Source organism: Eptatretus burgeri, chromosome 14 (genome assembly GCF_056783735.1).
Source record: "Eptatretus burgeri isolate ZD-2024b chromosome 14, Ebu_testis_v1, whole genome shotgun sequence".
Taxonomy (NCBI): Eukaryota; Metazoa; Chordata; class Myxini; order Myxiniformes; family Myxinidae; genus Eptatretus; species Eptatretus burgeri.
This window is the reverse complement of record NC_140974.1, coordinates 72,409,655-72,422,913: the sequence shown is the minus strand read 5'-3', so window position 1 is coordinate 72,422,913 and position 13,259 is coordinate 72,409,655. Positions and strand designations below refer to the sequence as shown.

Here is a 13,259-nt window from a genome sequence, read left to right as displayed (position 1 = left end):
ACCTTACTCTAGTCCTCTACAGTCCAATCCTTATGGTCTTATGCAAACCTCAGCCTGGCTCTTCTTTGCTTCTCATTGATGAAGGGCTTTTTACTAGCTTTGCACAACTTCAGCCCTGCCCCTAGGAGCCTGTTTCGAACCGTCCTCGCCGTGCACTTCACTCCAGCTGCCGTTTGCCATTCTTTTTGTAGGTCACTTGATGTCATCCTACGGTTGTTGAGTGACATTTGAATGAGTCTGCGGTCATCCCGGTCAGTGGAAAGTCGTTTTCACCCTCTGCCAGTCTGTACCTTTGTTGGCCCCAATGTCTGCTGCTTGACCTTGCTCTTATGAACCGCCGTCTTTGAAATTTTAAGGATGGAAGCATCGTGACGCTCACTGTATCCCTCTGCCAGTAAAGCCAGAATTGAACCCTTCTTTTCCTCACTCAAAACTTTTCTTTTCAACTCTTTTGGCATGGTCAATAGTTATTTTATTGATTCCAATTACTTTTGAGGTACTACTAGCACTGTTTTTGCCATCCAGCTGCTCCTATTGCAGGAGGATAGTGATGACCACAGCAGTGGTTTTTATACTTTTCCTTGTTAAATAAGATTCGGTTCAGGTGATCACCTAATCAGTACCTCACTAAGTAGAATGAGGTGTGCCTGTGTTGGAATTCAACAGACACTGAAATGGAATGGCTGCCATACATGTGGAGATGCTGATTTACAAAATTTTTGGAGTGGTCTCTTATTTTTTTCCAGAGCTGTATATATACATACACACATATATATATATATATATATATATATATATATATATATATATATATATATATATATCACACACATGCACACACACACACAACCTCATGCCCAAAGAAACAGGGGTCCCACTTTTTTCTTTTTTATATACAATGTCGAGGCTCATATGAGAGCTCACACACAATACACAACAAGGGGGTGAGGAGACAAGAGGGGTGGGAGAAGGAAGGACAAAACAGTGGGGAACAGAGCTGTTTGGAGATTTGTGGAAGGGAGAGGGATGGGGTGGGGAACATGGGGTATACAAGATAGACACCACAGGGACTTTCAGGCCCTTACATGACAGGGAACTTTCGGGATGGAAAGCAGGGAATTTGAAGGAGGTGGATTTGGGGTGGATTAACAGGGGTAGAAAAGATAGTGGTTTTGGATGGGGGAAGGTAAGAGGTGGTGGTGAACAGCTGTTTTGAAGACCTGGGGGGAAGAATGGAATTGAAGAGAGTGTGGAAGTTTATTTCAAAGGCGGGGAAAAAGGAGGGATGAAAGAGTGAAGGTGAGCGGTGATTCGTGATTTTGGTAGTTTTACCAGAAGGGGTTGCTGGCAGACCTTGAGCACCCTGCGGAAATATGGGAAGGGGCATCGCAGAGAGAGCAGGGGGACGAGACCGGAGAGGAGACTGTAGAAGATAGAAAGACCACTGGCCTGCCTGCAGTGAGAGAGTGAGAGGCCCAAAGACTCAGTCTCATCGCGAGAGATACCAATGATCCGAAATGGCTTGGTTTCCACAGCGTGAAGCCGAGAAAGGTGAGAGGCAGGAGCACCAGGCCAAGGGTAGAGAAGTACTCCTTCAGGCTGCGGACGAAAGCTTTGTATGTGGTCAGGAACTCAGGTGGGCCGAGGAAGGACTTTGCATGATGGAGGATTCACAGTCGCCGACTGGCTTTGGAGGCCAGGTTTGAGATGCGGCTTTCCCAGGAAAAAAACATCTACTGCAGATTGACGATTTAAAACTCTTTGCACCAAACGACGAAAAATTGGCAGAACAACTGAAATTAGCGAAATGGTACTCTGATAACAACAAAGTGGAGTGTTTGGTGTACATGATTGTGTACTTCATGATGCCTGTGCAAGCAATGTACCATTGTGAAAGTTTGGTTCAATGAATTTGACCTCATCTGGATATCAGCCGCGTACAGTCATCAAGTGTACAAGTTTAGTTAAAAGAAAATACAGAGGATGCTTTACACAAGTGTTGTTTGTGAAATTTTCCTCTTCCTGCATCCAAGCTTCCTGGTTTTTCTTTTCAAAAAAGAAGACAAAAAAAATTTGGGTGGAGACAGACCCTCCTTGTCTCGTGGCTCTTTCTCCCTGGCCATTGCATGCGCATAAATAAAATCAGCTGACCAATTAATTGACCGATTTATTAAAAGCCTCAACGAACAAAAACACAAGTGACAGTGAAACAATAAATAATTGAGAGATGTGTATTGGATGAACAACGTGATGGAGAGAACACCGTAGTTTGAAGAAAACTAAGATTTTGTGCGAATAATGGGGTTCAGAGTGGAAAAGGAGGGGGGGAGGGGTTGAATAAATGGAGGGATCTCTGTTTAAGGCTTACTGTGAAGTGTTTCACTGTGCCGTTAATTGCCATGGCGACTAGTCGATGCCAGGCAACGTGGGAAGCCCTGGCCCAACTGGGGGTTTGTGATTAGCCAATCTTCTCAGCATCTGCGCCCACTCTAGGCCAATTAAGGTCCTTTTTGCTGTGGAACTCTGCTTTTCATTTTTGATAAAGATAGCACGACGGACAACTATTAAAAACTAAAGGACATAAAAGGAAAGACGGTAGGGCCTACACAGTAATAATTTCTCGTGAAGATGCCATCCCAGCTTCCTGCCTTCCAAATACTTTCTATTTCAGAGAGAGGGTTTCGGGCATGACCACTTGGCCCATTGTGACATCATCCATTTGAACAGGAGACGTTTCACGAAGGAAGAGAGTCACTGCGATGGAGTCGGTTGCAAGAAGGATGTTGTTCTTTTGCAGGTGCTCTGAGCGGAATACGCTTCAACTTTCAAAAGGACTGGAGTAGGGAGTCAACAGTGGCCTGTTTTCGATTCAAACCATGGGCCGTCGTCTTAAGAATACCTGAAGAGCAATTTTGTATTTCCACATTCAGAGCAATTAAAGCACAAGAGCGGACGAGCAAGACATAACAGACGGGGTTCGGAAGAGTCAGCAGAGAAGCAAGAGTACAAGATGGGTCGAGGTGGTGCGAAAGCTTGTGAACCATCGAGCTGTATTGATTTTCTTGCGACAACAAAAACGAAACTGGTTTTTCCCTTGACAAATGAGTTGTCAACCAAAGTGGCCACTTGGGGGCGTTGTGTTGGTGGTGACATCACCTTACAAGTCTTGTGCTCCTCCTGTATCTCGTCGACTTGGTGACATCAAGAACAAAGATATTTGGTGAAAATCGGAGAAATGACGGTGGAAGGTATCGAGAATAGAAGCATGACGGATGGGAGACCGATCCGAGATGGATTCGAAGGAGAACTCTTCACATGACTCTTCGCAGTTAAAATATAACTTGCAAGCAGCGAAAACATAGGCTAACAAGACAAAAGGTGTCATTGAAGCAAAGTTTATGAATTACACACCAAATCATGTATTACGTTATAGCATTGCAGTACCCACTCCGAAACAATACTCCCACCGTTCCCTACCAACAACATCACCACCACCTGGTCATCCCCCCAGAATCCATACCTGCTGTACTGGGACAGGTGCCACATAGACTGACAGCTCGATCCAACCATCCTGGTTCCATAAGCCCCTCACGTAGAGGGGCAGAGAGAAAAAAGACAGAAGGAAATGAGGAAAGAAAGGAGGAGAGGGGGAAGGGGCAAAAATTGAGACAGACAAACAGCAGTGGGATGATGGAGGCAAAAGATGAAAGGTTGAAATAGCAATAGGAAGAGTAAGGGAAATGGAAATAGAGGTGAATCAGGAGAAAAGGCAAGATATTAAAGGTAAGACTTTGTTTCGAGAATAACAAGTGGGAGTAAATAGACAGGAGGATTTAGTGGTGCAGAGAGAAAAGGCAGAAGAGCTAAGGAGGTTGGAGCGAAATGAGAGTAGAGAAGTGGGGTGATGCAGCTTGGGAGTGGAGAGGGGGAAGGAAGGGGAGCAGCGAGGGTGAGCGGAAGGAGCGGGAGGGAGATGTGCTTGGAGGTAGCTGAGAGGGATGCAGAGGACAAAGCAGCTTTGACAGGGAGAGTGAGAGAAGTACGAAGAGGTGAGAAAATAACAGACAAGCAAAGGGAGAAAGTAAAAGGCAGGAGGCACAGCGTGTGAGGATGCAAGGTGAGATGAAGCATGTATGGGGACTGGGGAGGAGAGTGGGGAGGGGGCGAGCTAGGCGTGTTCGAGGCTTGTGCAATGCGCCGAGAACTGTGTGCATGATGCTAGGAGGCAAAAGGTAATGCGTGCATCAAGAGAAGCGGTTCATTAAGATAAGGTAAGCCATAAAACGGTGAAAACAGGCATATTATGCTGACGGGAGTGGGAAAATTTACAAAATACTCATTTTGTAGATCGATTCCACTAACACCAAGATTCAAATTGATGCTCTCACATGACAACCCTGAAATCCAACGAACGGCCCACTCCTCCTCCCTGGAATGCATGCACCCCTTCATGTGAATCTTTTTTTTTTTCAACTTTCAATTTCCTTTAAGATTTTTTTTCCCCATGCCCATACCCAAGCTGTATTTCGATTTTTATTTCTTAATTTGACAGAAATCTCCTTCATATCAGCATACACCTGCAAGATGCATAACCTCCAGATCAGCAAAAGTTCAACTCCACACACCCTCCACCATCCCCCACAACCCACTCCACTTCATCTACATATCCCCTCCTCCCCGACCCCCTCACATACTCCACACTTCACCCCATTCCCCACTTCACCTTCACCCTCCTCCCTTCGCATACAGACCCCCCCACTTCACCTCCAGTCCTCCCCCAGCACTTCGCCTCCAGAATCCCCCCCTTTTGCCTTCAGACCTCCCCCTCCCCCGCTTCAACCTCAGACCTCCCTCCCCCCCCCGCTTTGTCTTCAGACCTTCAGAAATTCCACATTCGCTGTGTCTCTCTGAAAAGACTGTCTGGCAAACCCTCCCATCTATTTTCTCAACAATCCTCTTGAAGCAGTTCACTCACTCAAATGTTTGGGCCTCACCATCAGCCATAATCTTTCTTCGGCAAACCAGATATCCAAGTTAGGTTACAAAGCCAGCCATTGGGCATCCTCCATGGTGTAAGGTCTTTCCTTGGCAAATCTGAACTTCTATCAACTTACAAGGCCTTCATCCAAAGCTCGATCGGTTACTGATGTCCACTTTGGGCTCCCCTGCCTCACACCTTGCACCTTGGTCTTCAAATCATTGGACTCTCCCGTGATGAAGCTGATTCTCTGGGCCTGTTAGTCTAGCATCCCAGACAGATATGTTCAAGTTCTACCCTCTCTGTCTTCTGCCATCTCATTTCTGGTTTTGCACCCTCTGCCTTTCCCTTGCTCCGCATCCTCCCAACCCCCACCCCCACCCCCCACCCAAGTTTCTGCAGGACGCATGCTGTCTGTTAGTTATCCACTTCTGGTGAAACTTCCAAAAATGCAGGCTCATTACTCACCTCCACGCATTTATTTGTTACCCGAACCAACTTCCTCAGACAATTCAATCCCATCCTTTCCTCCAGAATTGGCGGTGCATTACTTCCTTGAAGCCCTTGAGTGGCTTGGAATAAATAGAGAGTGAGACAGAACAGCCACGGGAAGGTAGTTCTTCGGACAGGAGCAGCGAGGAATAAAAGAGTTGAGGTGTGCAGATAGTCTGGATTTTGGAAGCCTAACCAGGAGAGGGTTACTGGAGGAATGCATGCATCCTAGAAACAAGAGAGCGTTGGAAGACTGAGAGAGCAGAGGAAGCATTAACGGAAAATAGACCTCAGAAAACAAAACGATGTGAGGGCAACAGACCCTGTACGTTGGCCAATGATTGGCCACATATCACCCAATGATGGGAGATACCAATGATTCTAAGAGCTTTCTATTCCACAGACACCAGGAAAGACAGACGTGATGCTGGGGCACCAGCCCAGAGTGGAGAGCGATAATCCATTGAGCTACAGACAAAGGCAATATAGACTGTGAGTAGGTCTGATTTTCCATGGAAAGAGCTGGATCAATGGAGGATACCCAGTCTGCACTGGTTTTGGAGGCCAGCTTTGCTATGTGGTCAGCTCTGGAAAGGTCATGGCTGATGCCGAGGCTTAGAAGTTCAAGAAACTGTACCTTTTCCAGTGGATGACCAAGGAAATACATATGTGGGTTTGTTTGACGATTATTCCAGAGCGATAGGATGAAACTGAGATTATTTTTAGGATTGAACAACATGTTTCATGTATCAGACCAGAGTCTAATCATCTCCAGATAAGCAGAGAGAGAGAGAGAGAGAGATGCAGCTGCTGTCTGTCTAGCACAGGGCTGGGGTACAGTATGACACAATGTGGAGACTTCAGCAAAAAGGAAGAGTTTCCAGACCTTCGTAGAGGTCATTTATGTAGATGATGAAAAAGACTGGGCTCAAGCCACTACCTTGGGGTATACAAGCCTCCACTGTCCAAGGGGACAAGAGGGTTCCATTGATAGCAACGCATTAACTATGTGAGCAGAGGAAGTTAGAAATCCAGGAATGAAGATAGGTTTCTATGCCACCGGTAGAGAGCTTGGCAAGCAAAGCAAGACACCAGACTGCATCGAATGCCCGAGATATGTTCAGGTTCTACCCTCTTGTTTAATATTGAGGATGAGCAGAAACATGTCCAGAGTTGAGTGACCAGGATGGAATCCAAACTGATGGGCAGGGATCAGACTCTTTGAAAACAAGAAAAAACCCAACATCAAAAGCAGTGATGGATTCCCTGATTTTGCTTGTCATTGGAAGCGAGCTACCTGGCCTAGAGATGGTAGGTTTGTTGTTTTCCATGCTTCTTGTGCACAGAAGTGATATTTGCAGACTTCCATGCAGAGGGAAGGCGGTTAAAGGAGAATGGTAGGCTGAAAATGGCAGATAGAGTAGAAGCAAGAACGTGAGAGCAGGATTTGGGACAAGTGAACACTGATGCCATTTGAGCCGAATGCCGAAAGCAGGGTCAAGGCGGGACAGAACTTTCCCTACCTTTTCAGGTGAGAAGAACGCAGAGTCCAGTAGACAGTAGGTGTATCAGGGTAAGAAAGGGAAAGAAGGGGATGAATTGGGTACCTGAGATTATTACATGTTCTATGTTTTCGACTCTCCCCACACCCTTTTTCGTTTTTTGTTCCATTTTTATTTCATCCCCAATTTTCCCTTCCTCCTCTTGCTGTATTTGAGCTTGTATCCAGCTTGTTCACTCCGTGTCCTCTCCCTCCCCTCATGCCTATTGTCCCTCTATTTCCCACCTTTTTATGATGTTATCCTTCTTCTGTTATCTCCTGGTCTGTTGTGTTCTCAATTTTCCATGAGCCCCAACTTTGGACACAAAAAATAAAAATAAAAACCTGCTCCACTTCCATATCCACCCGCTCCATCTTTAGATCCAGCGTGCCCCACCTCCACATCCACATTCAATCAGATGCACATCCACAACCAATCTGTTCCACCTCCGCATCAACTCCTTCCATCTCCAGATCCACATCTACAGCCATCCACTTCCACCTCCACATTCATGCACCTCCACCACCAACTCCACCTCCAACCCACTCCACATACACCTGCTCCACCTCCACATCCATTCATCCATCCATCCATCCAACCCCACCACTACTTCCACAAACACCCGCTCCACCTCCACCTCCACATCCGTCCACCTCCACAAACATCCGCTCCATCTCCACATGCTTCTGGTGCCTCGTGCCTGTTTGGTAACAATCATACCCTAAAAAGATAATTCAGTGCAACATTTCATTGATTAATGTACCTCCATCCATCAATAAAAGTGGTTGGGAAAAGATGCTCGAAGCAGGCAATTCTGACAATGAAATAATCCCAGGTTCATTGATGATGCAGCGATTCAAAAAAGGCTTGCTGCCAATGAGAGTATCGAGAGAGCATCGCCTCGTTATCTCATCAGATGCAAAACAAGTGATGCCAAACGCTTCCATAAAATGCCAGATCAAAAGGTGGTGTTTGTTTAACTACCAGTGAAGTTGATCAACAAGCAGAAACAGCACAAATGGAAATGCAACAAGCCCACATGTGTGCCTGGCAAACTGACTGTGTTCGCTCCATGTCGTTTCTCTGGCACGGTTCCATCTTTGTTACGTCTGCAAAGTAACTGTTACAAGGCAGGGGAAGGAAATACAGCTGTTGTGAAACAATTTAATTGGTGACAGTTAGGATGTGGATTGTAACGATAAACTCGATTAGGACAAGGAGGAGGTGAACTCCAAGTGTGACGTTCCACAAGTTCTCGGAATGAGATACTCAGTCAACACCAAACTTTTAAAATGTGCTTTTTTCATTATATACCTACCATTTGTATAACTAGTAATATATAAATATTTCCTTTCCATTGATATCTACACGTTCATATACTTCATTTTGAATGCCCCTCATTGATCTCCCCAAGCAAAACATCAACTAGTAAATGGGGGGGGGGCGGGGGGAGAAAAGGGTCGACCACTAGGTCTGTTGCTTTCACATCGTGGGCAGGTTGGTAGTCTCTCTTTTTCCTTCCGTCTATTGTCCAATATTTCTCCCTCTGCTCTCTCTATCTCTTTGTTCTCCGACCATCCCAGAAACTCCAGCATGTACCCATTCTTCCAATAACCCACCCGTCCTGATTAAACATCCAGAATCCAGGTTCACTGGACACCTTACCTCATTTATTCCTCATTTATCCCGTCTATGTAACCGCCTTCCAGAGGTTGCCCAACTCACTCTTCCCTCTTGAGCTTCCAGCAAGCATTGCCCCACCATCTCATGTCATCCCCCATCCTGACCCATTATCTTTTTTTACCCCCAACGACCCTTCCTAGCCCAGCCGTATTCCGATCTCGATATATATATATATATATATATATATATATATATATATATATATATATATATATATATATATATATATATATATATATATATATCTCTCTCTCTCTCTCTCTCTCTCTCTCTCTCTCTCTCTCTCTCTCTCTCTCTCTCTCTCTCTCTCTCTCTCTCTCTCTCTCTCTCTCTCTCTCTCTCTCTCTCTCTCTCTCTCTCTCTCTCTCTCTCTCTCTCTCTCTCTCTCTCTCTCTCTCTCTCTCTCTCTCTCTCTCTCTCTCTCTCTCTCTCTCTCTCTCTCTCTCTCTCTCTCTCTCTCTCTCTCTCTCTCTCTCTCTCTCTCTCTCTCTCTCTCTCTCTCTCTCTCTCTCTCTGTCTCTCTGTCTCTCTCTCTCTCTCTCTCTCTCTCTCTCTCTCTCTCTCTCTCTCTCTCTCTCTCTCTCTGTCTCTGTCTCTGTCTCTGTCTCTCTCTCTGTCTCTCTCTCTCTCTGTCTCTGTCTCTGTCTCTGTCTCTGTCTCTGTCTCTCTCTCTCTCTCTCTCTCTCTCTCTCTCTCTCTCTGTCTCTCTCTCTCTCTCTCTCTCTCTCTCTCTCTCTCTCTCTCTCTCTCTCTCTCTCTCTCTCTCTCTCTCTCTCTCTCTCTCTCTCTCTCTCTCTCTCTCTCTCTCTCTCTCTCTCTCTCTCTCTTTCCTGTTCGTTCATCCCCTTGCTGGTTGTGCCTAATTGTTGCCGCACTACCCGCACTGTGAATTCAGCGTTACTGAATTCAGTCATTCAGATGACTGACTGCATCACTGATCCAGCAGGAAAGAGATCGTTTCAGTTACAATCATGGATTTGCAGAAACAATTGAGGATCACCTGTTGTGTGAAATGTCTGAAATATTACTTGACTTCTTTTTCTTTATGAGACTCATAGCTGAAACAAAATATATAATAACTAAATATGGGACACAGTCTCTCCACCAAACCACCAAACAGGACCAAACAGTCCACCAAACAGAGAGGATCAGTTCAGTCCCAAAAAGACGCAAATGTGGATGCAAAGAGGAACACAGGAGAGACACACGAGCAAAACACGCACTGTCTATATGGCAGGTTAGAACTTGTCCGAGAAACACGACTCGTCCGCCACACCCTCCAACCACGCAGCCAAGCTCTTTGTCACCTTTCCACACCCTCAACTACCTTCCCACAATTCACTTTCCCAATGAATAGCCCTCCCACATGCCGGGCCTGCCCAGCTGGCAGCAACATAGTGACACAGGAAACATCTTTAATGAAAACTCACAACAAAATGCTTCAATCTGTAAATAACAATTTCATAAACATTGAACACCACTCAGCACTTATTGTAAAACAAATGCGGTACTGGGCAGTGCCCAGAGGTGTGGGTGGAAGTGGGTACCGGGTACTGCACGGCGGGGGGAGGGGGTGGAGAGGTGAGTGGGTACCCGGCGATGGTTTCAGGACGTGTCGGATATTGAAAAGTTATGGAGTTATTCACCTCATGGATGTGACCTTTTTTGCCGGTGGCAGCACAGCAGACCACATCCCAATATACACCCGCTGCACCTCCACATACCCATCCATCCACCTCCACAAACACTTCCTCCACCTCCACCTCCACGTCCATCCACCAATCTCCAGCATCACCTCCACAAACATGCACCCCACCTCCACATCAGCATCCATCCACCGCCACAAACATCCGCTCCACCTCCACATCCATCCATCAATCTCCAGCATCACCTCCACAAACATGTACTCCACCTCCACATCAGCATCCATCCACCTCCACAAACATCCGCTCCACCTCCACATGCCTCTGCTGCCTCGTGCCTGTCTGGTAACAACCATACCTCAAAAAGATAATTCAGTGCAACATTTGATTTATTAATGTACCGGCGTCCACAAGAGCTCCGGGCTCCGGCCGGCGTCCACAAGTGCTCCGGGCTCCGGCCGGCGTCCACAAGAGCTCCGGGCTCCGGCCAGCGTCCACAAGAGCTCCGGGCTCCGGCCGGCGTCCACAAGAGCTCCGGGCTCCGGCCGGCGTCCACAAGAGCTCCGGGCTCCGGCCGGCGTCCACAAGAGCTCCGGGCTCCGGCCGGCGTCCACAAGAGCTCCGGGCTCCGGCTGGCGTCCACAAGAGCTCCGGGCTCAGGCCGGCGTCCACAAGAGCTCCGGGCTCCGGCCGGCGTCCACAAGAGCTCCGGGCTCCGGCCGGCGTCCACAAGAGCTCCGGGCTCCGGCCGGCGTCCACAAGAGCTCCGGGCTCCGGCCGGCGTCCACAAGAGCTCCGGGCTCCGGCCGGCGTCAACAAGAGCTCCGGGCTCCGGCCGGCGTCCACAAGAGCTCCGGGCTCCGGCCGGCATGAACAAGAGCTCCGGGCTCCGGCGTCAACAAGAGGTCCGGGCTCCGGCGTCAACAAGAGGTCCGAGCTCCGGCGTCAACAAGAGCTCCGGGCTCCGGCGTCAACAAGAGCTCCGGGCTCCGGCGTCAACAAGAGCTCCGGGCTCCGGCGTCAACAAGAGCTCCGGGCTCCGGCGTCAAAAACGAGCTCCGGGCTCCGGCGTCAAAAACGAGCTCCGGGCTTCGGCGTCAAAAACGAGCTCTGGGCTCCGGCGTCAAAAACGAGCTCCGGGCTCCGGCGTCAAAAACGAGCTCCAGGCTCCGGCGTCAACAAGAGCTCCAGGCTCTAGCATCAACAAGTGCTCCAAGCTACGGCATCAACAAGAGCTCCAGGCTCCGCGTCAACAAGAGCTCCAGGCTATGGCATCAACATGAGCTCCAGGCTCTGGTGTCAACAAGAGCTCCAGGCTCTGGCATCAATAAGAGTTCCAGGCTACGGCATCAACAAGAGCTCCAGGCTATGGCATCAATAAGAGCTCCAGGCTACGGCATCAACAAGAGCTCCAGGCTCCGGCGTCAACAAGAGCTCCAGGCTCCGCGTCAACAAGAGCTCCAGGCTATGGCATCAACATGAGCTCCAGGCTCTGGTGTCAACAAGAGCTCCAGGCTATGGCATCAACAAGAGCTCCAGGCTACGGCATCAACAAGAGCTCCAGGCTACGGCATCAACAAGAGCTCCAGGCTACAGCATCAACAAGAGCTCCAGGCTGCAGCATCAACAAGGGTTCCAGGCTCCACCATTAACAAGGGCTCTAAGCTCCAGCATCAACAAAGGCTCCAGGCTCTGGCATCAACAAGGGCTCCAGTCTCCAGCATCAACAAGAGCTCCAGGATTCAGCATAAACAAGAGCACCAAGCTCCAGCAACAACCAGTACACCAGTGTCCAGCACCAACATTAGCTCCAGTACTCCAGTATCCAGGACCAACATCAGCACCAGTACTCCAGTGTCCAGCGCCATCAGCACCAGTACTCCAGTGTCCAGCATCAACATCAGCACCAGTACTCCAGTATCCAGCACCAACATTAGCTCCAATGTCCAGCACAAACACCAACTACATACAGACTTATGACGAGCCTCATTAGTAAGCGATCTCAGCCTTGGCCTCAGTACCTCCCAGAAAAACTTCAACCGAACTCTGATCAAAGACTCAGTGGAAACTTTCATTTCATCAATAACCCATGAACCCACCAGCACCCCCAACCCAGGAACCCACCAGTACCCCCAACTCAGGAACCCACCAGCACCCCCAACCCAGGAACCCACCAGCACCCCCAACCCAGGAACGCACCAGCACCCCCAACCCAGGAACCCACCAGCACCCCCAACCCAGGAACCCACCAGCACCCCCAACCCCGGAACCCACCAGCACCCCCAACCCAGGAACCCACCCGCACCCCCAACCCAGCAACCCCCCCCCACCCCCAACCCAGGAACCCACCAGCACCCCAACCCAGGAACCCACCAGCACCCCCAACCCAGGAACCCACCAGCACCCCCAACCCAGGAACCCACCAGCACCCCCTACCCAGGAACCCACCAGCACCTCCAACCCAGGAACCCACCAGCACCCCCAACCCAGGAACCCACCAGCACCCCCAACCCAGGAACCCACCAGCACCCCCAACCCAGGAACCCACCAGCACCCCCAACCCAGGAACCCACCAGCACCCCCAACCCAGGAACCCACCAGCACCCCCAACCCAGGAAGCCACGGGACAGATATAATACAACCCTCATGCCGTAAATCACAGAAATCAATGCAAATAAAAATATGTACATGCGGTATCGCCACAAGTCCTCACCGAACTCGTCCTCACCGAACTCGTCCTCACCGAACTCGCCCTCACCGAACTCCGCAGCCGATTGGACGAGATTACCAAAGTTTATTTTCCTCTTTTCTCCGGATCCCCGAAACACCTGTCCCACTTCCCATGCCAAGGTGGCCGTTCCCACGCTCTGTCCCGTCTGAGTTCCTGATTCCGTGTCTTGAGGACTTCCCCCTCCCAGGCAC

At 49.0% G+C, this 13,259-nt stretch overlaps 1 protein-coding gene across 2 annotated transcripts in view; it reads right to left on the bottom strand.

The window, feature by feature from the left end:
- The window catches only part of LOC147013595 (unconventional myosin-XVI-like), a 216,530-nt gene extending 203,293 nt beyond the window's left edge, over positions 1-13,237 (bottom strand). The window contains exon 1 of one of the 2 annotated variants that reach the window (XM_085855525.1): positions 13,026-13,237. Coding sequence is in view for 1 of the 2 variants with exons in the window: in XM_085855524.1 (XP_085711650.1) it covers positions 3,521-3,581 (61 nt within the window). In the remaining variant the exon portion in view is untranslated. Of the gene's footprint in view, positions 1-3,520; positions 4,113-13,025 lie in introns of those variants that run through there. The other variant, XM_085855524.1, reaches the window with a different exon arrangement.
- Between the last annotated feature and the right edge of the window lie 22 nt (positions 13,238-13,259).